The 27,115-nt window shown below is 42.6% G+C and overlaps 1 protein-coding gene across 3 annotated transcripts in view; it reads left to right on the top strand.

Annotated features, from left to right (window-relative positions):
* Positions 1 to 27,115, top strand: part of CRLF1 (cytokine receptor like factor 1) — an 866,778-nt gene that overhangs the window by 178,735 nt on the left and 660,928 nt on the right. For all 3 annotated transcript variants that reach the window (XM_044053952.1, XM_044053951.1, XM_044053953.1), the window contains exon 2: positions 9,634 to 9,912. In XM_044053952.1, coding sequence (XP_043909887.1) covers positions 9,634 to 9,912 — 279 coding nt within the window. The remainder of the gene's footprint in view (positions 1 to 9,633; positions 9,913 to 27,115) is intronic.

The raw sequence follows: 27,115 nt of genomic DNA, 5'->3' as shown, positions 1-27,115 counted from the left end.
GAGATCTAGTATATTTTCTCCTCTCGTGGGAACAGTGACTAGCTGTTCCATGGCATTTGAATTTATGAACTCCAGGAACCGTTGGGCTAGAAAGTTAGGGCTTGAGTAATGTTCCCAGTCTATATTCGGGTAGTTGAAGTCACCCAATATGATGGTGTTTGGAGATACATTTATACCCTCCAGTGTCTTCAGGAAGGCTGTGTGGGGTTCCTGAGTTTGAGAGGGTGGCCTGTAGCATGCTACAATTTGTAGAGCAGTTTTGCCTATGGTTAGTTGCACCTGGATGGTTTCCGAAGCTTTGTGCATTGCCACCAACCTGGAGGTGTGGGTATCCTTTATGAATATGGATACACCCCTCCTTTTGTGGTGTGGTCCGGGTTTTGGGGCCGGAACGCATGATATGAGGTAAAACCTAATAGTGCCGGGGTGCTCTCAGGAGCCTTGAACCAGGTTTCAGTTACAGCACAGACATCGATGTTCTCCATACTGAGAAGGGCCTCGAGTGCGTGCATTTTGAGATTTAGACTTCTGGCATTGAGCAGCATTACCCTCAGTTTCTTCCCATTTTTGTTTTCTAGGGTGGTAGGTTTAGAATTTGAGCCTTGCCTAAAAAAGGCACTATGGGGGTGGAAAGAGCCTTAGCCAGTATCCGGAATCCCAGGGGTGACAGGTGCAAGCCGTCCCTTGCGAAGCAGCGTGGCTCGTCAAGCATGTCATCCCAGGCAGACAGACACTGGATCTCCTTTGAATGACACCAGACATTAAGCCAATTGTTAAAGCTGATCATCTTGTCTCTATATTGTGGCATCATTCTTGGTGAAGGAAGGATACTGCTCAGGGTCAGGGTCATACCTGCCTGGGCTACATCATCAGAGAGCTCCTCTATGTCTCTTTTCATGTAGTCCAGGGAGGTACGTCTCAGGTCGTTCACACCAGCATGGACAATGACTGTGTCATATTTGTATTTGCCGTGGAGTGACCAGAGTGCTTGTGTTATGTGGCGGATTCTAGCGTCCGATAGGCAGCTTACTGTGACCCTCTCCTTGTTCAGCCTGGTGAGTGGGACGTCAGTGTGTCTGACTATGGAGTCACCTATGACAAGTATGTTTGGTGTTGTATTTGGCCTTAAGGGCTGTGACTGCTTTGCACACTGCTTTTGTGGTTTATGTGTTGCTTGTGGGGTGTCTTGAGGTAGCAGTTGTTTGGGTCTCTGCTTTGGAGGCCTCTGCTGTTTAGGTAAATTTTTACTCAGAGCCTCCGAGTATGTCTTTGTGTGTTTATGTGTTTGATTCAGTGGTGTGGTAGCATTATGTGAGGCTGGTTTTGTGGTGTGTGTAGTTGCCTTCTCCTCCTGTCTGGTCTTGCCAGTCCTGAGTTGAGAGAGCTCAGCCTCCAGTTTGGCTAAATAGCTGCATCTCTCGCAAGTATTTGTGTTATGTGGGAGGAGGAGAGGGTTGTCTGTGTACATGAGGCAGTTATAACATTGCCTCAAGATTCCCAGATTCACCAGCTGGACCGGAGAGGAGATTGACAACTGACCTTTGGACATGCTAGAATAATATTGGGAATTCCTTAATAATTGAAAACAAGGGCCAGTGGGGAGTGAGGGTGTAGTGCTTTTAATTTTTAGTGCTGACTTATATAATTGCTTTAGTGAGCAAGTGCCAGGTAACTTGTGTGCAATGTGTTACAAGTAACTAAATGCAAAAATGACAAACAGTAACTTTCTTTCAAGTGAAACAAGGAACTAGTACAGTAAGCAATGCAGATATCACTAGTGATCCACAGAAGCTGAGAAGCCGCGTATTAGGTGGAATTAGCTTCCAGGGAAATAACAAGCAAACAAACAACAAGCATATAAACAAAGCTAGATTCAGCAGGTCTGGATCTAGTCTATGCTAGAGCAAACAAGGTGTACCAATTTCAGTAAGATACAGTTCAAATATTCAGGCACTATAAACCTTTAACCAGAAATTCCCAGCTCAGAAGGGCAGAGTCCAGCCTCTTCTCCCACAAGAGTGCAGACCACGAACCTTCTTAATGTAAAATAACTGGCCTGAAGCCCAAGTGCCTAAACCAGAACTAATACCCTTGGACACTGGTCTCTCAATCAGCAGTTCCCAACTTAGAAGGATGAAAGCTACCTGTCCTGCCACCACAGTGCTTGCCACAAACCTTCCTAATGTAAAACAACTGGTCTGAAGCCCAAGTGCTTAATCCAAAAGACTTAGAATGATAGCTACACTTTAATCAAGTTACAACCAAGCAGTAATAAATACAATTGAATACTTTAGAGAATGTCTGGATTAGTGCTCAAGTTACACAAACAAAGCTAGATCCAGCAGGCCCGAATCCAGTCTATGTCACAGCAAACAAGGCGCACCAACTTCGGTAAGAAGCAGTTCAGATATGCATGCACTATAAGCCTTTAACCAGAAATTCCCAGCTCAGAAGGGCAGAGTCCAGCCTCTCCTCCCACAAGAGTGCAGACCACGAACCCTCTTAATGTAAAATAACTGGCCTGAAAGCCCAAGTGCTTAAACCAGAATTAATACACTTTTAGAATAACAGACATTGAGCCCTCAATCAGCAGTTCCCAACCTAGAAGGATGTAAGCTACCTGTTCTGCCACAACAGTGCAGACCACAAACCCTCTCAGTGCAAAACAACTGGTCCGAAGCCCAAGTGTTTAAACCAAAAGGCTTAGAATGAGTTACACCAAGCAGTAATAAATACAATTGAGTATTTTTAAGATGATGCAAAAGTAAAATGAAGTAGGTAGAAACACAAGTACAGTAAAAGCAAATAAAATTTTTTTTTTATCTGAACAAGTGCTGAGATCAAAGAAACAGATTTGAGTGCTGAAACTAGAAAACTGGCTAGTTATAAGAAAAAAAAAACAATCCAGAAGGCTTCCCTCAAACACAGAAGGGCCTGGGGGCTCAGAAGCCTACAAATAGTCTATACCACTTAACAGGAAAGGCAGGAAATAAGCTTAATTTTTTTTTTTGCTGATCAGGATTTCCATTCTTACTGTATTCCTTGCCTAGGCCCTGATCACAATGTTGCTAGTTGTCGGTTTTGTGCTAGATTTAACCAACACACTATTAAGCGTCGGTACGATTTTGTTTTTCATTACTTTGGCCGAAGGTTTAACTATATAATGCCGTCGGAACAACCGACGACCGGAATACATAAAAAGCACAAGGAAAAAGAAAAGGACAGGCATCTGAGGTCCAAAACCGACGAAGCCTCTTCTAGGCCAGTCGCCGGTTCTCAGTGAGGCACTTTCGAAGCCCCTGACACACGCTACCTCAGAGCCACAGGCCGCCTTCGACTCCCACGTGGAGACAACTAGGCCTCTGGATACTCAAGGTATTGGGCCTTCGGAAACTAATCCCTCAGATGGGTCCAGGGCCGCTGAGCAGGCATCGGCTTCTGAGGGTGTTTTCAGACCTACACAGCTTTATATCAAGCCAACTTCAGCATCCAAGACAAAGACTAAAACAGTTTTAAAGACAAGGAAACAAGTACAGCATTCTCTAGGACAGACTTCCATGCCTAAGAAACAAATGCTCAAAATGGCCGAAGACCTAATTACTTTGATCAGGGGTTCCCATCCCCCTCCTGATAAGAGGCCTAGGCAAGATACCGAATATGATTTCTCTGATCAGGTTTCCATTTCCACTGACTCCTCTTCAGAACAGGGATACTCTATTCCTCCCTATGAGGATTCTGATGCTGAAGAATCTATTCCTTCAGCTTCTCCTCCTGAGGATTCCTCATTCGGGGAAACCCTGCATACCATGAGGGAGCATTTCTACTGGGAGAGCCAAGATTATTCTAAGAAAAGGCTCAGTGACTTTCTTCTTCTACCTCAGCACAGACCTCTTGCTATTCCACCTGTTCTAGACATTGTAGATGTATTTTCGGAGTCCGGCCTGTCTCCCGACTCTTTACCTCCTGCTCCTGTTAAGCCAGACAGATACTACAGGGTTCCAGATTCTCATAAATTTCTACATAAAAACCCTGCTGCTGACCCAGAAACTATTTCTCAGGGTCCCAAAGGGGTCAAGGCTGCTAAAGCAAAAACCCTGTCCCCTCAGATAGAGATTCTAGGGCACTGGACAGATGGGGGGGGGGGGAGTTTACACTTCTGCTACCTTGGCTGTAAGGGCTTTAAATTGTCAGTTTCATATGTTTAAATATCAGCAATACTTAATGTCTCTGTTAAAACAGAAAATGTTGACAAATTCTGAATGTTCTGAGAACAAGGAATTGCAGGATTTATTGCATGCACCTGAACAAGTGGGAAAACATACTTTGCAATGTGGGTATGATTCACTGGAGGCCTCTTGCAGGGCCGCTGTAACAAGTTCTGTTATTAGAAGGCATGCTTGGTTAAAGGAACAGACTCTGCCTGATCATGTTAAAGCAAAATTATTGGATGCTGCATTACAGCGTGATACTTTGTTTGGTGTTGAGGCAGAAGAGGTGTTGAAGAAAATGGAGGATAAAGCTAAATCTATGCAGACAGTGAAGGATTTCTTGCAGGTACAGCCACCTAGATTTAGCAGGAAATGGCCTTCTAAGAATTGGTCCTTTCCCGTGTCAGACAGGCCACAAAGAGGCAGATACAAACACCCTAGAGGCAGACAACAGCCCCAGGGCTCATACAGGTCCAAACAATGGGGTGCTTCTGCCTCCAAAAGCGGAGAAGACAAATCACAGCCATATAGGAAGCAGTCCCAATGATTTCCCTCTGCCAATGCCAAGCATTTATCTTTTGGCAGCACCCTTAGGGGGAAAACTAGCACTTTTTTCACAAAATTGGCACACGATCACCCAGGACAAATGGGTCCTAAATATAGTCTCTCAGGGCTACAGGTTCCACTTTCACACCCTTCCAAAGGCAAAAGGTATGCCAGACCTGCCACACAATCAATGGGCAAAGGCACAAAAACAAGTTTCATCTCTCATGGACATGAGGGCTATTCAGCCAGTGCCACAACAAGAGCAGGGACAAGAAATTTACTCAAGACTTTTCTTAGTACCAAGAAAGGACAAAGCATGGAGACCAATTCTGGACCTGTCTATTCTAAATACTTTTCTGGACGTTCCGAAATTCAAAATGTTGACTCTGCAGCAGCTTCTGCCCATGCTGGGCAAGAAGGCTTGGCTGGTAACTTTGGACCTCAAAGAGGCATACCTGCATGTCCCAGTCAGACAATCTTGCAGAAGATACCTCAGATTCATAGCTGGCTCAATGCACTACCAATTCTCTGCACTGCTTTTTGGCTTATCTACTGCGCCCAGGGTCTTCACAAAATGCCTGGCACCAGTAATTGCATTTTGCAGACAGAGGAATTCAAATATATCCCTACTTGGATGACTGCCTTATTCAAGCAGAGACCAAAGGCATTCTACTAAAGCATCTGGCGTTTGTAAAAAGATTACTAATTTGCCTAGGGTACACAGTAAATGAAAAGAAATCAAAACTAGTACCCTCTCAATAGATAATATTCCTGGGTGCATGCTTAAATACAACTGCCCAGACGGCTTATCTCACACCAGACAAATAAAGGCAACTGACTTCTTACTTCGAAAGCATGGCAACAAAGACCCAGTTATCTGCAAGAAAAATTCTGCAGGCTCTGGGCTACATAGCCTCCTGCATTCTGCTAATTCCATATGCAAGACTGCATATGAGGAAACTACAATGGTATCTAAAAAGTGTTTGGACTCAACATTGCCACAGCCTGGAATCATTAATTTCACTCATTCCCTGCCTGTAACAGGAGTTTCGATGGTGGGCACTGGTCTGTCACCACAACAAGGGACAGCCATTCACTTTACCCACAGCCAGGCAAACACTAACAACAGATGCATCAGATTATGCCTGGGGGGCCCACATGGCAGAAAAATGTATTCAGGGCACATGGCCCCCAAGTCAAAGGCATCTTCACATCAATCAAAAAGAGATGCTAGCTGTACAAAATGTCCTGACAGCCTTCAAGGACTTACTTCATCCAGGACAGCTGCTGATAAATATGGACAACACCACAGTTATGTGGTACATAAACAAGCAGGGGAGCACATATTCTTACCCCCTCTGCAGACAAGCCATGATTTTGTGGAACACAGCATTGACCTGCCAAGTACACCTGCAAGGACAATTCCTGCCAGGAAAAACATGCTCTGGCAGACGAACTAAGCAGAAACCTCATGGATCCTCATGAGTGGAAACTAGATCCACAAATCTTCAGCATGATAACAAGGAAATGGGGATGCCCAGACATAGATCTTTTTGCCTCCCCTCACAACGGCCAACTTTAGAGATTCTGCACAAGGACTTATCACAAACAAGCATGGAAAGTGGATGCCTTGTCATTCAGCTGGAACAACCTTACAGTATATGCCTTTCCTTCACTGCCTCTCCTCCCCAAGATACTCCTAAAGGTCAGACAAGAGAAGCCACAAATTATACTAATTGCCCCAGATTGGCCACGCCAACACTGATACCCAATCCTAAGGAGATTGTCCCAAGGCCCAGCCTGGACATTGCCTCAAATTCCTCATTTACTGACCCAACAAAACAATCAGATCCTGCACAGCCAACTCAGAACCCTAAATCTAGCTGCATGGTGAATACACCTCTCTCTAAAGCGGTTATGGATGTTATTTTGGAGGCCAGGAGGCCCAGCACCAGAAAATCTTATGCAGAAAAATGGAAGAGATTATGTGCTTGGAAGCAGGCACAAGGAATTGACATGCTTGTTCCAAATATTCCTCAGATTTTACAGTATCTAACTGAGATGCTTGACAAAGGCCTATCCTTCTCATCAATTAAGATCCATGCCTCTGCCATTTCAGCTCATTACAATACAGACCCACCTATTTTTTCACATCCATTGCTTAGGCAGTTCCTCAGGGGGGCCAAAAACATAAGACCTCCAAGGAGAGCACCAATACCTGCATGGGACCTCAATTTTATCTTGGAAAAACTCACACTGCCTCCTTTTGAGCCAGCCAATACAGCTGAGATAAAATTCTTATCATGGAAAACAGCTCTGCTCCTAGCAGTAACTTCAGCAAGAAGAGTCTCAGAGTTACAGGCATTGATGACTATGGAACCTTTTATTATCTTCCATCCGGACAGGGTTTCTCTAAGGACAAACCCAACATTTATGCCTAAGGTAGTGTCCAGTGTGGCTCTTAACCAAACCATTAATTTGCCTACTTTTTTCCCAAACCCACAGAATAAAGGGGAGAGACTTCTGCATTCTTTGGACATACACAGACAGCTACGCTTCTACTTGGACAAAACTAAAGCTTTCAGAACGACTGAGCAACTTTTAGTGGCATATGCTGCAGGATCACAAGGAAAGGCTATCTCAAAGCAGACTATTTCAAAATGGATAGGACACTGCATTCGTTTCTGCTATTCACAGCATGGCAAGTCAGTGCCTAAGGGCATTAGACCACATTCTACCAGGGCAGCAGCCACTTCGGCAGCCTTTCTCAGGGGGGTACCAACCAAGGATATTTTGGAGGCTGCAACTTGGACTTCAGTGCACACTTTTACTAAGCACTACCAGTTACCTCTTTACTCTAAATCCAGAGCAGGCTTTGCCACTGCAGTTCTGCAGGGCCTTATAGCCACTCCTAATTCTATTTAGACCCAGCCGCCCAACCTCAGCTTTGGGATTCAACCCAAGTGTAATGACTGCAACAGTGAAACACGATGAACATAGTACAGTTGTGTACCTACCATAAATGTAGATGTTCGAGTGTATTCACTGTTGCAGTCCAGGTTAACCACCCACCATCCCCCTTTCTTTGCTGGGACTTATCTGTACTTCTCTGATCTATACAACCTATGTGGTGTATTTGCTTGTAGATGAAGGTATTGTTTATTTTAGGTTCATAGGTTCATACTAGGCTATCTGCCCGAGGGCATTTACAAGCCTAGCCCATAGTTTTGTGGCTTACGCCACCCCTTTAGTATGGGGAACTATACCCATTATTTTGCTGTGCCTCTGTTGAGCAGTGACACTGAGGTAATCCCTGGGGTATATCTGCGATCTCCCATCCATTGGTCAAGATTTCTCTTGAACAAGGCCAGCGAGGTGCTCTGCCTCACATATACCGGGATTTTATTCCACAGCATAGGGAGTCTTTGGGTGATGAATCTATCCCTCCAGCACGTCCTATTAATAGCCGTGTCGAGGTTTAAGTCTCCCACCCTTGTGGCTCTGACGGATCTAGATTTTTTGAGGTGACGCATACCCATCCAATCTGCGTTTGACACGGCCTTGTATGTTAGGCAAAGGTCACCTCTGAGCAGCTGCGACTGAATAGAGCTGGAGTTCTTTCAGTCGGGCAGCATAGGACAGATGTTTGAGACCCTTTATCCTTTTGGTGAGGAACTTTTGTGGCCTCTCCAGCTGCTGCAAGTGTCAGGTCAGATACATTCCGAATGGGGCATTGTACTCAATCATTGGTCTGATGAGTGATGAGTATAGGGAGACTATGACCTCCCTTGATCTAGATGAGAATCCCTTCATGATAAGGTGGGCAATGTAGAAGGTCTTCCTAACTACTTTAGCTACATGGGTGTCGAATGACAGACTACTATCAACCTGGGTCCCCAGGTCCCTGATAACTTCTTCTGTACTCAGTGGATTGCCACCTATTTGGTAGCTAGGGGTAACCTTGTTTTTCCCGAAGGGTATGACTATGCATTTTTTGGCATTTAACTTTAGGCCATGGCTCTGGCACCAGTTATCCGTTTCTGTGAGACCCTTCTGAAGGATATCTGTGTCAGATGTGTTTTCTACTATGGTGCCCTGTTTGCAGTCATCTGCAAACTTTGTCAGCCATAACCCTCCTGTGTTTGCTTGTACTTCAGAAAAGTAGATGCCAAACAAGAGTGGGCCCAGGACTGAGCCCTGTGGTACACCACTTGTGACAGGCTTTGAGTCTGACATGGCACCAGCAACTCTGACCCTGTGGGTTCTGTCACTCAGCCAGTTTGCAACCCATCTTGTGATGTATGGGTTAACATTTAAGCTGATGAGTTTTTCAATGATACCCGAGTGGGGTATTGTATCAAAGGCCTTCGCCAGATCGAGGTAGGCTGTATGGACTGCCTTTCTCTCATCAATGGCTTTGGTGACTGTTTCGAAAATGTTTTTTAGCCTACCCTTTTGGGGGCACCTGACATCTGGGGCAAGAAAAACTGAAGAAAATTACGTCAGCTGCATCTTTAAACCCCTGGCGCACTGACGTCAGGGAAAAGGTGACAGCAACCGACGCCGGACCAGGACTTTGGAATTCAGGCCGACTGCGGGTAGCCTGCCAGCAGGATAACCCAAGTGTAGTGACTGCAACAGTGAATACACTCGAACATCTACATTTATGGTAGGTACACAACTGTACTTTTATTCTGTTTGTCAAACACTCAGATCAGGTCACTGAATCTGAATTGCCTCAAAAACTTGTAAAGTATAGTAATTGTCTTGAATTAACCAAAGGTACCCTAGTCTTGAGTGGGCTTACTTTTCCATTGGCTAAACTGGCTGCAAACATTCTGGTATTTTGTGTCATGAATGTTTTGTGTACCTCCAACAGAGCTCGCTTCCATTATGCCTCAAGATCCAGCATTAATTATTGGCTCATCCCTCACCGCGACATGCACATTGAACAGTGACCTTGGTTTGAAAGCAGAGGATCTGTACTGGACTTTAAATGGAAGAAGAGTCCCTTCAGAATTCTACACAATTCTCAACAGCACCACCGTAACTGTGAACTTCGACAAGTTAAATGGGTCAAATCAGCAATCAGGGGATAACCTACTGTGTCATAACTCCGATGGAAGCATATTGGCTGGATCATGCCTTTTTGTTGGAAGTACGTTTTGATTTGTTTAGCTGCTGTATAATATGGTATTTTTTTTGCACTTTAAGTTGAAAAAGATCAAATGCAGGTTCCATAAAGAAAAGCACACAGAGTGTTTGTTGTCACACTGGTGAACCATATCTGACTTTTGCAGAGGAAAAAATTAGAGTGATTGGCTGCATCACTCCACATGGCTTAGTGTGTTTTAAGTCGCCATTCAATGTATTCTGGAAGTGGGTAGTTATCTGCATTCTTAGTGAACTTTGTCTTCTGAAAAATAATTAAAAGACTTTTCCTCCACAGGGCTCCATATCCAAATTATCAGGATATGTCACAGAGATAACGAGAGAAATGGACATGTGCTAGTCAGTTGAAAAGGAACATTAGTCATTTCGCTAACAGTGAGTGCCTGCAGGTTGCCATTCCTTAATCACTGTTGCAGCACTGTTAACTGATGAGCCGTGCTGCCAAGGATAGCCATACGTCTGGCCAGCATAGCAAAATCTGGGCAGCCTCCCCTTGCATCATATATTCAATGTAAGACTATGACCCAGTGGAGCTGGAGGTACATAAGGATCATAGATACAAAGTACCTCAGAACTTTCTTGCTGCCAGGTGAGTACTGAATTATTGCTTCAGCTTCGACCTTTCAGCTGTACGATTTGAGCCTCTTCCTCAGCTATTGGGAGGATAAATATCCCCACTGTGGACCATCCTCTTTTCAAATTTTTTTTTTTTTTTTTTGTGCGTAATAAGTTTTGTACAGGTCTTTGAAGACAGGGAAATGCGATTATAGCAGGCAGATCCATCACCAAGATCACCATACTTTCTATCCAGCATTTGTGCCTAAGATTTTGCGTAGTTATCTGTCTTTGAAAATTTATATAGAGAATTGAAATTCAAAGTACTTATCCAAGGTAAGATGATGATGAAGTCATTGACAGCCAATGTTCCTTTGATGCTAAAGAAGTCAAACTCGGTTTAGAGACTTCTGCTGCTGAGTTGGACCAGGACGTCATAGTAATGTGTCTTGATGAGACCCTTGACTGTGCATCTGCTGCTGTTTCATCCATCATAACCCCATCAGTGGCTGATATGCCGCAGCCATCTTGCATGCCCTTCACATCCAACCAGTTGTTCACTCTGGCTGAGAAGAGGGAACTGTGGCTTGTAATTTTGGAGGGCCCTGACTGCATACTTCAAATCATGGTTAGGGAAGAAGATCCCATTACCTTGACTGAAGGATGTCTGACCTCAGTGCCTTCTCATATGGTTCAGGCAGACAGCACTTGTAAGAAAATGCAAAAGGCTAAACATAGTTTCTCCTCAGACTACCTGAAGATCTCAGCAGGAATGGAAGGATTTTACCTAGGGCCTTTTAAGACTTTTAGGTCTTTAAAGTCACCTTCTTTCTGTCCTGCTCCTGCTGTTTCTCCATTTTCTTCTTTTCCCCCCATCAAACGACAAAAGGAGGAGTCAGACAAAGAAGAGTAATTGGATTTTGATAGAGATGATCCCCTGGCTTATTCTTCCCAATATCACTCCCCTGTGACCTATGCTTTGGATGATGAAGATACTTTATCCCTAGATTCTCCTTTGAAGGAACTTTTTTTTGGGATTACCATTTTGAAAGTAATGCAGCATTTTCAGTTGCTGTTATACTCTCAGTTGGAAATGGGTGTACCTAAACCATCTGATGTTGTAAATCTTTGTTTATTCACTACCATTAGGACTTTGGTTCCGTCCTTGGAACCGATACGGTTGTTTCCAAGCTCACGCCAGCCAAAAACTGTCAGCTAAGACCTACCCATAAGGCCCCCTCTCCTAGTTAATCCAAATCTCATTTGCCGCATTCCTCATCAGACTTGCTAGCCATCTCTCTCAAAGCTGAGTGGAAAATTGTGATTTTTCTTTATATAGTTTCTCCTTGAAACGTCTTATATTTTAGTCAGTTTAACTTTTTCTCACTGTTACCTATAACCTACTTCTATTCCCTACCCTTTACCTTGGTAATCAAATTTCTACCATTGTTGATACTGTCGCTTTCTCCTGCCTTGGGTACGCCTTTCCTTACCACTTGTGGTATTTTTTAAATACCATCGTTGGTATTCTCTCACTTTATTCTCTCCCTGCTTTTGTTTTTTATATTAGGATAGCCTTGTTGCCTTACTATGTCAGACAAAGCTAAGTTGGGGTTTAAACAGTGTGACAGGTGTGGGCGTATGATGCCCAACTTGGATGGACATGCTCATTGTGTCTACTGTTTGGGCGTGGACCATATTAAAACTGACTGTGACATCTGTGCTAGTTTTAGTAATTGTACACTAGCAGAACGTAAAAATAAGCTTATTTTAAAAGGTTTGATTAAGACACCTTTTTCGGAGGCTCTATCTGGGTCGGAGGTCTCACCCCCTCCAAAGACCAAAAAACAAAGAGAAACGGAGTCACTTAGTTCCTGCATCTCCGTCAGTTACAGAGCCGAGTCAGCTCCGTACTTCCCCACCACCCTCGGCACAGACCTCTTTGGCACCAGACTCTGTATCTTCTCCCTCGATGCCGTCTATGATATTCACCCCTATTTCGGTTTCAACCTCAGCACCACTGACTTCGGTGTAGTCCTTGGATCCAACATTGGCTCCTATGACTGTACCTGCTTCGGCCCCATCCCCGGCCATGGTGCCGATAGTTTCTTCAGCTCCATCGGCACCTAAAGTTGAATATCTGCCAAGGACAAGATACTCTCCAACTTACGAACCTTTTTTGGGGCAGAGGTTTAGCCCATTTCTAGAAAGACCTGATTCTCCTTCAGCAGCCTCCTTTAGATCTGCTAAGAGTTTTTCTGAATTAGACCTAGTGCGGGTTGTGGACCAGCTTCTGGAAGCTAGGGGATTGCCCATTCCAGCTAGACCTTCCATCCATCTTGGCTCAGAATCTTTTACTACATCTTCCCCTGTTTATCCTCCTCCAGCCTCTACCCAGGTCCCAGAGATCTTGGTACCGATGTCCCCCCTGGTGCATAATGTCTCTGCTCCGACAGCAGTTTTTCCCCCGTCGGCACCAACCACCCTTGCTGCATTGGCTCTGGTGGAACTGATGCTCTCTTGGAGCACTGCTTGGACCGTCCATACCTTGGTACCTATCCCGGCACCTATTTTCTTGCTGGCATCATCTATGTCCATGACTCTGATGGCTTCCAGTTCTCTCGGAGCTCTTCACCTGGAGGTGGGCTCCTCAGGGCGGGGTGTGACCCCAGTTCCGAGGTTGTTCTTCTTGGTTCCAGGCTCCCATCCCTTCTCGGGTGGACCTGATTTCCAGGTGATGTAGAGGGTGCTTGCTTCCGCAGGCTCGCAGACAGCACCATTGACATCAGCATCAAACCCCCCCCCCAGCATGCAGCTGTCCCAACCCCCTGTTTTGGGATCCCAGGCACAGGAGCCGCAAGACTCTTCTTAGAATGGAACCCCTTCTCCGGAGTCCTCCTCAGAAGATCCCACTGGGGAGCCACCCTGGAAGAAATGGTGCAAGAGGAAGCACCTTGATTCCCTGGAGGAATCTGTCACTGAAGACACCGATTGTGATGAGGGAGAAGGATCACCATGGTCTCCCCCAGACGACGTCTCATTCGGAGACATTCTCGAAATCCTCAAGCATCGGGGAGACTGGAAGTCATCTAACCCTTCTTCTGAGGAATCTGTGTTCTTGCAGGCCTTTTGTGCCCAGCCATCTACTTCCTGGGTGACCCCACTGGCAGATGACCTTGTTAAGCTCATTGTGCAGCATGCCTGGAAGGCCCCGGACAATGTAGAACCTGTCCTCCGGAGGCCAGAAAAAATTTTATCTACACCTGAAGACCAGTCCCACTGGTCCAAGCAGTTGATGATTGATTCCATGGTCGTGGCAGCGGCCACCAAGAGGGAACAGGTGGAAGATAGTTCCACTGTCCATCCTCTAAACAGGGAGTCTTGGACAATGGACAGACTGGAGAAGCAGACCTATGCTTCAGCAACCTTCGCCATTCGGTCGCTGAGCTGTCTGGCACACTTCACTCAACTCCAAAAGACCTAATTTCTGAAGTGTCTTCCTCTTTGGCGGGGGTACTGCCTGATGAGGTGCATGAAACTGTCTTCTCATAGCTAGCTACCCTTGAATCCATCTCAAACTCCTCGATGCGTTTGATATCTCACACCACCGAGGGGGCAGCTCGAGCTGCCGCATCAGGCATTGTCATGAGACGTAATGCTTGGATGCGGTTGTGACTTCGCAGACCCCTTTAAATCCTCCTTCATCAATGCACCTGTCAATGAATCTGCACTTTTGGGACCCAAAGTACGAGTTACACTTGCATGAAGTGAAAAAGACTGAAAGACCTTGTCTGCTGTGGGCATATGCCTTTCCAACCCCCAGAGGTCCTAATCCAGGAACCAGAAGGGAGGAAAAATGTGGTTCAAGAAATCCTAAGCATCTTTTTGTGACACTCGTGTTGTGTAGGGGATAGGAGTTCTTCCTGCAGGAGATAGTTTATCAATTGTTTTTGAATACATTTTTCAAGTATTTTGGTGAGGGGAGATAAGATTGCTATAGGTCTAAAGTTATTAATGTATGTTAAATTTCCTCGGGGCAGAGGGGGCAACTCATTTGGACGATGCCCCTTTCGGGTTTGAGGGGGTCCACGTAACCAGGGCGCTAGAGATTCTTTCTTTGGCAGACCCTACAAGCGCTCCTGAGCAGTGGCCCAATTGCTTTCCTCTGGAAGCAGTCAGGGGTCATTTTTCTCTCCACCTACCAGCCTGGCAACTTATTACTACCGATGTTTGGGTGCAGAGAATAATATCCAGAGGCTACCAAATACCATTCGATTTAACTCCCAGACCTGTCAAACAAATCCCTGATGTACCACCCAATCAGAGGAAATTAGCAGCCTTAGAAATAGAAAAGCTACTAAGAAAGAGTCATCCAACCAGACCAGACAGGATCCGGGTTTTACTCGAGATTCTTTTTAATGCCAGAAAAGACAGGGGACTGGAGACCAATCCTGGATCTCAGCCTACTGAACAAATTTATCAAACCTCAAAAATTCTTGATAGTCATGGTACAGTCTTTTCTTCCCTTCCTAGGGAGGGACAACTGGATGTTCTCTATAGACCTCCAGGACGTGTACTACCACATAAAGATGGATCACCGCTCCCGGAGGCTTCAGGGCACTGCCATTCAGTCTCTCGACAGCCCCCCCCCCCGAGTGTTCACCAAATATATGGCAGGTGTTTCCATATCTAGACAATTGGCTCCTTTCCGCTCCGACCAGGAATCTCCTAGTCCGCAGCCTCTCTTACACTCAAGGTCTTGCTGTCCGCTTGGGGATTACAGTCAACAAGGACAAATCTCAAATGTCCCCAACAAAGACACTGGAATTTATTGGGGCAGTCTTCAACACAACATCCTGTCAAGCTTCTCTCACCCCTCACAGGATTTCGAAAATAAGATACCAAATCCAAGACCTTCTTCCTCAGTCCTATGTACCGGCATGTCTTGTACTGCAACTCTTAGGCTCCATGGTGGCTGCCATTATGTTAGTACCACTGGTGTGACTGCACACGAGAATCCTGCAGTGGCTCCTTTCCACACAATGGTCGTTTTTAACTCACCCACTCGACCACATGATACGCCTTGCAAACCATTGCAAGGAAGAAATGCTATGGTGGATGAAGCCACAAACGAGTCTTTGGTGTCGACCATTCTGTCTTCCCCAGCCCACAGCCACTGTGACCATGGATGATTCTGTTAGGGTGGGAGGGGGCATTTCCACGGAAAGACAGTCCAAGGCACCTGGTCCCCCATGGAGGCCAATTTGCTCATAAATGTCCTGGAACTGAGGGCAGTTCTCTTAGCATTGCAAGCATTCCATGCATCCCTACCTTCTGGGACCATTGCAATTCAGTCAGACAACATGTCAGTCATCTTGTATATCAACAAGCAAGGTAGAACCAGGTCTTACCCCCTGTGTCAGGAAACCATGAGGATTTGGCACTAGGCGACATTCCCGGGAGTTCCAACCTTATTGAGGACAATCTGAGCAGGAACACCCTGATGCCTCACGAGTGGTCCCTCAACCCTGTAACAGCAGATCGGATCTTCCACGCTGGGGCAAGCCTTGCTGTGATCTGTTTGCTTCCCCCCTAAACAACAAATGCAGAAGTTACTTTGCCCTGATCCCTTCTCAGGGGGAACTCCAGAGGGACGCTGTAATGCATGATTGGCCCCCGGGTCTTCTGTATGCCTTTCCCCTGTTTCCCGTCATTCCAAAATTTCTCCAGAAAGCTCAGAGGTTGAGAAAAAAAAGTGATCCTCATTGCGCCCTATTGGCCCCATCAAGTCTGGTTCCCATTTCTATGGCCTCATCTGATTCACAGACCGTGGATCCTGAATCATTCCCAAAACCTGTTATCTCATCCTCAGGGACTAATTCATCTGAATCTCCACAGTCTCAAGCTCACAGCTTGGTTTATCCACTTCCAGTGATTGCCAGGCTGCCTGACATCCCATCTCCTGTCTGTGAAATTCTTCTGGCTTCACACAAACCTTCCACCAGGGAAGTTTATTCTAGTAAATGGACTAGGTTTTCTATTTGGGCCAAAGATCAGAACATAGATTCCTTCTCTATGTCTATTCAAAAGATCCTTCAATACCTGACGACTCTTTTACATGCAGAAGCCTCAGCATCAATGATTACTGTACATTTAGCAGCTATCGCCAATTTTCATAATGGATTTGATAATTCTTCGATTATGTCACAGTGCCTATGTACGACATTTTTGAAAGGAGTATTACACGTTAAACCTCCGATCAAGCCTCCCTTAGAATCCTGGGACTTGACGTTGATGCTTCAGTCTCTCACAGGTCCTCATTTTGAGCCCTTTGATTCATGTGATTTAAAGTTTTTGTCATGGAAAACCTTACTTCTAGTAGCACTTAACTCAGTGAGAAGAGTATCTGAGCTGCAGGCCTTGAGTGTCAAGAGACCTTACTTGATCTTCCACACGGATAGAGTGTCCCTTTGTACTGACCCTTCTTTCTTGCCCAAGGTCATTTCTGGATTTTCCATTAACCAATCTACTGACCTGCCGGTTTTCTTCCCTCAGTATTCTAATAGAGGGAAGTAACTTTTGCACACCCTTGATGTGCATCGGCAGCTTCGTTGTTATTTGGACAGGACTAAATCTTTCAGGAAGATGGATCAGTTGTTTGTGGCCTTTGCAGGACCCAGATTGGATAAACCTGTTTCCAAAGTGACTTTATCCTCCTGGCTTAGAAAAGTCATTACCTTTATCTACCAACAGAATAAGCTATCCTTACCTTCCAGAATAAAGGCTTATTCTACCAGATCTATGGCTACTTCTGTAGCGTTTCATTCCAGGGCCTCTATGGATGATATCTGCGCAGCAGCCACTTGGGCAAGACTTCATACCTTTATATCTCATTACAAATTGGATTTGGCCTCCAGGGGACGAGCATCTTTTGGTTCTATGGTGTTCAGGAATATCCTTCCTTAGAGCCATCCATGACGCAAATAGCTGGGGACTCGGTCCTAATGGTAATGAATAAACAAAGATTTACAACATCAGATAAAGAAGTTATGTCTTACCATAACGTTCCATCTGTGTTGTAGATCTTTGTTCATTCATTACTTCCCGCCCTCCTTCCCCCTGCCTGGACTCCTGGTGGACTTTAGGAACTCCTGGTTAGGGTTTTGCTCAGACAGAGCCTTCTGCTATTTTTCTATTACTACCTCTATTATATAGGGGTGGGCAAACTCGATCTGGAGTAACTAGGAAAGGGGCATTATGGATAGGCCTTAGCTGAGAGTTTTTGGCTGGTGCGAGCTTGGAAACGGCCGTATCGGTTCCGAGGACGGAACTGAAGTCCTAATGGTAATGAATTTACAAAGATCTACAACACAGATGTAACAATATGGTAAGACATAACTTCTTTTTCCTGCCATTCCTCCTTTTTTAAAAGCTTTGTTAGATTCTTTTTCCACTGCTTCCCTTAGTTCTGATTATCAGCTACTTGCCCCTGGCAGGTTCTACAAGATGCCAGATTTGGTTAAGTTCTTATACAGGAACCCTTCCTTTGATCCATATGTGCATCCTCTTTCCACTAAAAAGCAAGCTAAGACACTTTCTTCTAATATTTTGCCGTCAGCTCAATAGAGAAGAGCAGTTGGTAGATATGGCAAAAAAGTTTATACTTCTGCCACTTTAACTTTTAGAGCTATTACTTACCAGACTCGTATGGTCAGGTACATTTTGTCTGTTTTGGTTAACCTGGGTGAAGTGCTGTCAGATGTTGGTGAATCAGAAGCTAAGCATTCTGCATTAACTCTTCTTAGCTGTATCCTTCAAGTTGCTAGGCATTCTATTAAGTGCAGTTATGCTGCTGCAGATGCCTCTTTCAGGGGTGGCTCCACTGGTTTGGTTCTTTGTAGTTTTTCTGGCTTAGCCTTTAGCTTTTGCATGAAGATGTTAAAGCTAAGCTGCTTGATTCTTCTTTGGATAGGCAGTATCTTTTCGGTTCTGCAGCTGCAGAGCTTTTCAAGACCTTGAATGAAAAGAGTAAGGTCATGCAGAACCTCAAACAAATCTTTCTTTCTCTTCTTCCTAACTTTCAGAAAAAAAAATTAACCTTGCAAAGCTGATCTTTTCCTTCATATGTATCTGAATTCATCTCACAAAGGTAAGGGACCTCCCAGAAGACAGTTTCATGAAAAGTCTCAGTAGAATTCAGGGGTTCAAAACCATCCTTTCTCGACAAATCAACTTCATTGCGACTATGTCTCCTGTTACCAGTCTCTTCCACCTTGGTCTTCTTCAGGTTCCTTTATCTCAGAAAATTTCCCTTTCTCTGACAGTCGTCGGTCAGAAACATCAGACAAATGAGTTCTGTGCAGCATTCGAGGGGGGGGGGGTTACAAAATGTTTTGGAATGCATTCTCTCATTCTTCAGTTTTTCCACACACACCCAGAGCCAGATTAATTTTATTCTACTCTTCTTTTGAGACCTACATACTAAGGGTACAATAGAATATTTTTCCCTTACATTTAGAGAAAACAGGATTTTACTCAAGGTTGTTTCTGGTTCCCAGAAAGGAGGGCACTTTAAACCTGTTTTTGATCTTTCTTTCCTTAACACCTTTCTGAAAGTGCTGAGTTTCAGATGTTAACTATTTAATCCTTGCTTCCAATGATTCTTCCACCTTCCACATTTATCTCTTGCCCTTTGTCAAGATGGAACTTTTATCTTGATCCAGTAGTGCCTATTCTGGTTCTTTCCCTTTACCAGTATTTGTTTACACAGATGCGGGAGGTGTGGCATAAGGTGCTTATTCCTTGGAATAGTGTCCGAATATAGTCTCAAAGGGAAAGAAAAGTTCACAGCAACATAAAGGAAATGAACACTCTTATTTTAACTCTTCAATTCCTTCATTATGTCCAAACTCTGAGTCTTTTTTGGATCTTCACAAACACCACCACAGTTGTGTGGTGTATCAGCAAACTGGGGGGGGGGGCATCAAGTTTTATCACCTCTGCATGTTGACTTTGATATCTTGGAAAATAACCATTCAACACAAACTCTTCTCTCCAGGCTCTGCACATACCAGTGGGGAAAAACATGTTAGCAGATCCAAAACAAACCTTCACAAATGGATGCTAAATGCAGAAGTCTTTCTGGACATTGTCAATTAGTGAGGTATTCCTCAGATAGATCTTTTGGCCTGCATACACAGCAGATAGGTCAGGCTGTTTTGTTTGAAACTACCCTGCCTTCAGGTTTGGAGAACAGATGTCATGACCTCTCCGTGGAAAATGAGGTTCCTTTTATGCTTTCCCTCCATGTCCTTTGATTTCCAAGGTCCTTCAAAAGATCAGGGACAAACCAAAAATATTGTTGATGTCTCCCTTTTGGCCTCGCCAGTACTGGAGCCCACTTCTTTCATTTGGCTAGGGGCAATCATCAAAAATTACTTTACAGGATGGTCTTGCTCACACAGAACAAAGGCTGTTTAATTCACTCCAGTCTACAGACTTTGAACCTAATTTTTTGGGTGATAGAATTTTAATTCCTTTTAGGCACCAGTTTTATGAGATTGTGCTTAAAGTTTTACAGGAAGCCAAAAAACCAGATACAAGGAAATCTTATGTCTCTATATAAAAATATGTTCCTTATGGTGCCAAAGTAAGAATCCTGGACCTTTATCAACGGGGTATTCCTGATATTCTAGCTGATTTGTGGGAGTTGCTTAGTGATGGGCTGGCTTTCTGATCTCTTCTGTTAAAGCACATCTGTCATCCACCTCTATTTCTCTACCTTTGGATCCATCACTTTCATCTTAGTTTGAGGTCAAACAGTTTTTTAAAAAGAGTCCTACACATTAGACCACCACTAAGGGTTATCCTTCCTTTTTTTAAACAAGAAACATCTTTATTAAATTATCATGTATGACATAGACAGTCATACATGTATATAAATGAAAACAAACTATATTGGCATTATTTTAGTTGCAAATATTATACATCACAATCCATATTGAGATCAAGTTTAGTTGCAAACATTATACACACTTATAATCTATGCAGTCATTGTCAGTCAGGCATTAGATAGCTCGTTCAAATCCTGCCTTCTTTTAAACCTTGTTCCTCCTCTGCATGTATTGTTCCCACCATTCCCATTTTTTTATGTAGTTTGCTCGTACTCTTTTGTAAAGACCCTAATTCCAGTTGTTTTATCTCTTTTACTATATTCACTACTTCTAATAAAGTTGGTTTAGACTTTGATTTCCATTTTCTAGTAATTGCTTTTTTGGCAGCCACATAAATAGACTCAGCAAGGCCTTATTATGTCTAGGCAATTCCTATTCTGTATCATAGCTCAAAAAAATAATTTCCTTAGTTAAACCAGTTTGCTCACCCGCGTCTATATCACATAATCGAATATGTGAATAACGAACGCTTCCACGAGTGAATATTCATGTACTCGAAAACGGTTCTCCGAGATCGCACTACAGTGAGGAAAGGGCAAAAATCCCGATCTTCACTGTACCACAAAAAAAAAATTCATAAACTTTGAGTATGTGAATATTCGCTCATGTGAGCATTCAATATCCATATATTCGATGATGTGATATAGACCCGCTCACCCAGTATCTCTGACAGAGCAGTCTTCAGGGAATCGGCTATCCCTCCTTTTTGGGACTTGAATTATGTAATGGAAAAGCTTACCTTATCTCCTTTTGACTCTACTTATTCTGCTTTTTTATTTATTTTTTACTTGGAAAACAGTGTTGTTGGTGGCTTTAACTTCTGCTATATGGGTTTCAGAGTTGCAAACTGTATTGTCTCATCCTTGTCTTTATTAAATTATCATGTATGACATAAACAATTAAACATGTATATAAATGAAAAACTATATTGGCATTATTTTAGTTGCAAATATTATACATCACAATCCATATTGAGATAAATTTAGTTGCAAACATTATACACACTTATAATCTATGCAGTCATTGTCAGTCAGGCATTAGATAGCTCATTCAGATCCTGCCTTCTTTTAAACCTTGTTCCTCCTCTGCATGTATTGTTCCCACCCTTCCCATTTTTTTCTATGTAATTTGCTCTTACCCTTTTGTAGAGACCCCAATTCCAGTTGTTTTATCTCTTTTGCTATATTCACTACTTCTAGTAAAGTCAGTTTAGACTTTGATTTCCATTTTCTAGTAATTGCTTTTTTGAAAGCCACCATAAATATACTCTGCAAGGCCTTACTATGTCTAGGCAATTCCGATTCTGCATCATAGCTCAAAAATATAATTTCCTTAGTTACACCAGTTTGCTCACCCACATCTATATCACATCATCGAATATGTGAATATTGAATGCTCACATGAGCAAATATTCATGTACTCAAAAACTGTATTGTGGGGGGGGGGGCGCAGCCCCCCACACCCTCCGCTAAATATATATTCCTACTCTGAGATTACAGTGAGGAAAAGGCAAAAATCCCGATCTTCACTGTACCGCAAAAAAATTCATAAACTTCAAGTACGTGAATATTTGCTCATGTGAGCATTCGATATTCGTGTATTCGATGATGTGATATAGACCCGCTCACCTAGTATCTGACAGAGCAGTCTGCAGGGAATCAACTATCCCACATTCTTGGAACTTGAATTATGTTATGGAAAAGTTTACCTTATCTCCTTTTGAGTCTACTTCCTCTACTTTTTTTATTTTTATTTTTTTACTTGGAAAACAATGCTCTTGGTGGCTTTAACTTCTGCTATATGGGTTTCAGAGTTGCAAACTGCATTGTCTGTTCCTCCTTTTTTATTTTTCTTAGGGATGGATTTGCTGTACTTACTAATCCTTCTTTTATGCCTAAGGTTATTAATGAGCTTTCCTTGAATCAGGCCATTAACTTGCCTACCTTTTTTTCTTTCTCCTCAGGATAAGGGAGAATATCCTGCATTCCCTGGATATGCATAGGCAGCTCAGATTTATTTGAACAAAGTCAAGTCTATCAGGAAGTCAGATCAGCTTTTTGTGTCTTTCCAGGACAAAAGCTTGGGTGCTCCCGTTTTCAAGCATACTGTTTCTAATTGGATATCCAGGGCTATTTCCTTCTGTTATTCCTTTCATGGTAAGCAGTTTCTAGCTCCGTTTTAAGCATGGTTTACTAGTGCTGCTGCTTCTTTAGGAACTTTCTTCAAGGGTCTGGATTCTAAATCTATTCTTGAAGTAGATACTTATGTTTACACCTTTACTGCAAGATATTCACATTTTTCTTTATATAGACAAGTTTGTTATATTTCAGTGTCTTTTTCAAAGTGTCAAGAATCTCTCACTTGGGTAAGAGATCACAGACTGTTTATGGGATAACATACAGAAATCTTGTCTAATTCTATCCCATAAATAGTATGCTGGGGTGCCTCTTGGATGTAACTGTTCAAAGAAATTATCTCCCACAGGAAAAAAATAATTCTGTATCTAGGTGTATTCCTGAGTTTTTTTACTCAGTTGAGGATTTTAGTAAAGGAATTTCCCAAGATTTTAGGATCTGTGGTATCTTTGATACTCATGACTCCTCTAGCCAGACTCCTTATGAGAAAGATTCAGTGGTACCCAAAATCTATACTGAACACTACCTGACTTTTAAAGTCTCAGTTTTGAGATTTGTAAAAAGAGAATTGGTTTGGTAGAGAGACCATTTTTATCTGAATCCAAGTCTCCCATTCTTCCTTACAGGTCCACTACAGTCTAAATAAATGGCTCAGGCTTTGCTCGGGGGCTGTGTCTGTGGGGGTAAAAGTGTATGTGGGGTTTGAAACAAAAAAGCCAAATCAAAACACATAAACATCAAAGAGGTGATGGCAGTAATAAAAGTAGTCAACTTTTTCAATCATCTGTGATTCCAGAATGTGATTCCGGAAGCTCTACAAAATCCAGTGCACTATTGTTAAAACTTTGCATTTTTGTGGGTTGATGCCTGCCTGTAAAGGCCTGAAAAAGATAGACCTATAACCGGAGCATAAAATATGCTATGATCTGGACCTTCTGGTCATATTCTAGTTGTAACATTTTCCATCTTTTCACGTGTCCTCATTCTAGCTAACTGTAGCTTAAATGTGTTTTCCTGAGCAGCCTGCTGAGACTCATAGAACCAGATCCCTAAGTTCTAAAAATAGTTCTCTCTCCAAACTTTTGGATATTATAGTTGTACCTGGAAAAGGGGCCACTCATTAAGAACTAGTGCTTCCACTTTGTAGACCATTACTTCTCTCTACTCCTTCAGCAATGCATAAAGCATTGTTGTGTCCTCTCAGGGATCTTTTAGAAGGAAAAGTAAATCATCTGCATTTGCTGCCAACCTGTGTTCTTCATCTACCAGGCGAAACCCGTTAATATCTGCCTGCCTAATTAACTCCACCAAAGGTTCTAAATACAGGGCAAATGGAATTGGGGACTGCATGCACCAATGCCTAGCACTCCAGTGAATGCCTATTGAGTGTGAGAGGCCATGTTTTAATTTTTGCTTCTTATGCATAGTAAATTGCGATGATCAGACTAGCAAATATTTCCCCAACACAACCCAAACGTACCCATAACTTTCTCTAGAAAGGCCCATTCAGCCCTACAAAAATGCCATTTTAGCATCTAAACTGAACAACACCACTTTCTTATGCTGTATCCTTGCATTTTCAGTGATTATTGGGCCTGAATTATATTCTCAAATATCCACTACCCCTATTAATCTCTGTCTGATTCTTATTAAACAGTGCTGGGATAAACTTTGCTAACTGATTAGGTAAGATAGCACTACGTCTCTTATAATTGTGGTTTAAAATTGAAATTGGTCAATAATAGGAAGCTTTCCACTATCTTTCCCTTTCTTAGGTATTACTACCACCACCACTGCTTTCCTCCAAGATGCTGAGTAATTTTTAATATTTGTTGAAAAGCATGGCTAGTGATTTATAAATGGTGTCTCCCAGCCCTTTCTGCAGTTCCAATGGGAGGTCATCAGTTCCATGAGTTTTCCTTTAGGTCAATCTTTCTATTGTATTTTTTATTTCCTCCTTTGACACCTTTCTAGCCAACAAATTGGCTTGGTCTCATTCCAGTGTGGGTAGCTGTAGCTTATTGAGAAATCTCTCTACTGCTATCCTCTTACTTGACCCTCCCTGTTCTATGTGTAAGGTAGTATGAAAACAATGAAACTCTTTCTAGAATGTCCACAATGTTTCTAATCTTTTCTCCTGTGTCCTTCAGTATAAGATATTCTACTGATTGCTCTATCTTTTGCTATTTTAATTTCACAGCCAGGGCTTTGATGTACTGGAGGTATCTTAAAATATTTATTGCTTATCCCTTCCTTTTTAAACTCCCATATGATATCTAGTAGCTCCTTTACTTTCTCCTTCTTTCTAATACATTCCTGCTTGTCCAATGTCAGACCTAAGCTTTTAAAGGGCCTTTTCCCTCCCCCCCAGTCCTCTGTGACAGACATCTTAATTTAGTTAAAAGTTTTCATCAAGTCCCATCCTGCACCAAGCATGTACTCTGTTTCTTTAGATCCTTATCTCTGCCACTAATCATTCCTTTCAACTTTTCTCAAATCCTCTTTGTATCAGATAATATACTCTGTATCTCTAATGTTTGTCTATTAAAACCCTTACAGTGTTCCTAATGTAAATTCTAAGGGTGAGTGATCTGATAAGGTGATGGGGAGAACTTGCCAGTTCTCCTCCAGGTACAAATTCTCCCCCTAAATGTGTGCTCTGTCTAGTGTCACAGTCATCAAAGGTTTTCCCTAAGGTGTATGCAAATTTATGGGGAGAATCCCTTTCCATGGCCACATACACCAACCCTGTACTATTTAGATACGCATCTACATACTTTCCAGTCTGGGGATCCATCTACTTTGGTAGCCTTTACTTGACATCCCCTTTTGAAATTAAAATATTGCAGTATCACAGGCATACAGTATTGACACTCCATGAAAAGTCAGGATGTTAAGTATTATTACTTTGTATTCCTGCTTACTGACCCTCAGCGACATATATATTGATGACATTGTAATCTTAATGATCCAATGTTGTCTTTTCTGTTGCCTCAACCTGGAGGTTATCTGATTCAATTTAATTCAAGGCTAGCACTTCAAAATCGCCAAAGCTCCAAATTCTCGCTCATAATGCTCTGCATTTGCCTGTCTTCAGTGTCAAAAGCTTTCTGCCATAGCTGTATTGGACATAAGTGTTTGTGGCTTTTAGTACATATTTTTGATTATATTTTCTTGCTAGTTTGGATGTGTCAGCACTGCTCTTGCCTGCCATTTTACTGTCTTTCTCTGTTATCTGTACTTGGTTCTTAGCCTAGAGTTAAATTGGTAAGGACTTGTTAAATCTTCTTAGTTTCAACTATTTATTAAATAAGTGTCTTTTATTTGCTGTTATGAGTTTATTTTCTAAACGCTTTTATTACATTATCACTTAAGGCATTGGCAAACATAACATTAACAGAAAAGAAAACAAACCATATTGATATTTCTCCTTTTACAGACATTATACATCACATATATTTTCCTTGTGTGTAACTGTCATCAGTCTAACATTATATAAATTGCTGAATTCCTGCATTATCATAAACCTCACTCCTTCTCCTCAACATTACTCTGCATGTATTGTTCCCACAGTTTCCATTTATTTCTATGTAACTTGCTCCTTCCCTTTTGTAAAGATCCTTCTTCCAGTTATTTTATCTGTTGTGTAATACTCAGTACTTCAAATACAGTTGGTTTAGATGCTGATTTCCATTTTCTAGTAATTGCATTTTTGGCAGCCAATGGAATTAATAACTTAATAAGGCCTTACTATGTCTAGGCAATTCAGATCCTGGATCCCAGTTCAAAAGAATCCTCTCCTTAGTTACAGCCATTTGCTCACCCAATATTTCTGACAGAGTCCTCTATGTAGAATTTCTAAAATCTGCCAACTCGTTACACCCCCAAAAAATATGTTACCAGTTACCTTTTTCATCATCATCACACCTCCAACATTTAACTGTCTGAGGAGAAATGCTTTGAAGTTTATTTGCAGTATAAAAATACCTGTGCAAATACTTCCAGGTAAAAATCCTAAACCTTCTGGACTTTGTTTAATACCTGGGAGCCATACATATTTCCTTTGATTGTTCTCTTCTAAATTGCTTTTCCAGTCTCTGTTCCCAGTCTTTTCCTTTGATTGATTCTTACAGTTATTGTGCAATAGTTTATATGTCCCACTAATTACTTCTTTTTTAACAGCAACTTCTGTTTTAGATTCAACTAAAAACTCTGCCAGAATAGGTTGTTTGCTTAAGATCCTCATATCCCTTTCTCTTTGCCTGTACTCTGATGTCAGTCCCTACTAGGGAAGACAGTCTCTAGCCTGTAGTCCCGACAGCTTCTTGGCCTCATCTCATGTTTTTACTGCTCTCAATACCATGGTTCCTTTGCCAGTTTTCTTCGGTAAATTCCAGCCCACTCTTGCCTATTTTCTATACCCCTACTTGCATTCATCAGTATTGCTAAAATCTCCTTTCTCCATTCTTGTGTTGTCTTAGTTCTTAGAATACTTTCTGACATATTATGAATGTAATATTCTGTATGGTTGTTATTATTCTCCTTA

Source organism: Protopterus annectens, chromosome 13.part0 (genome assembly GCF_019279795.1).
Source record: "Protopterus annectens isolate FY-2018-M chromosome 13.part0, PAN1.0, whole genome shotgun sequence".
Taxonomy (NCBI): domain Eukaryota; kingdom Metazoa; phylum Chordata; order Ceratodontiformes; family Protopteridae; genus Protopterus; species Protopterus annectens.
This window is presented reverse-complemented; position numbering and strand designations above follow the sequence as displayed.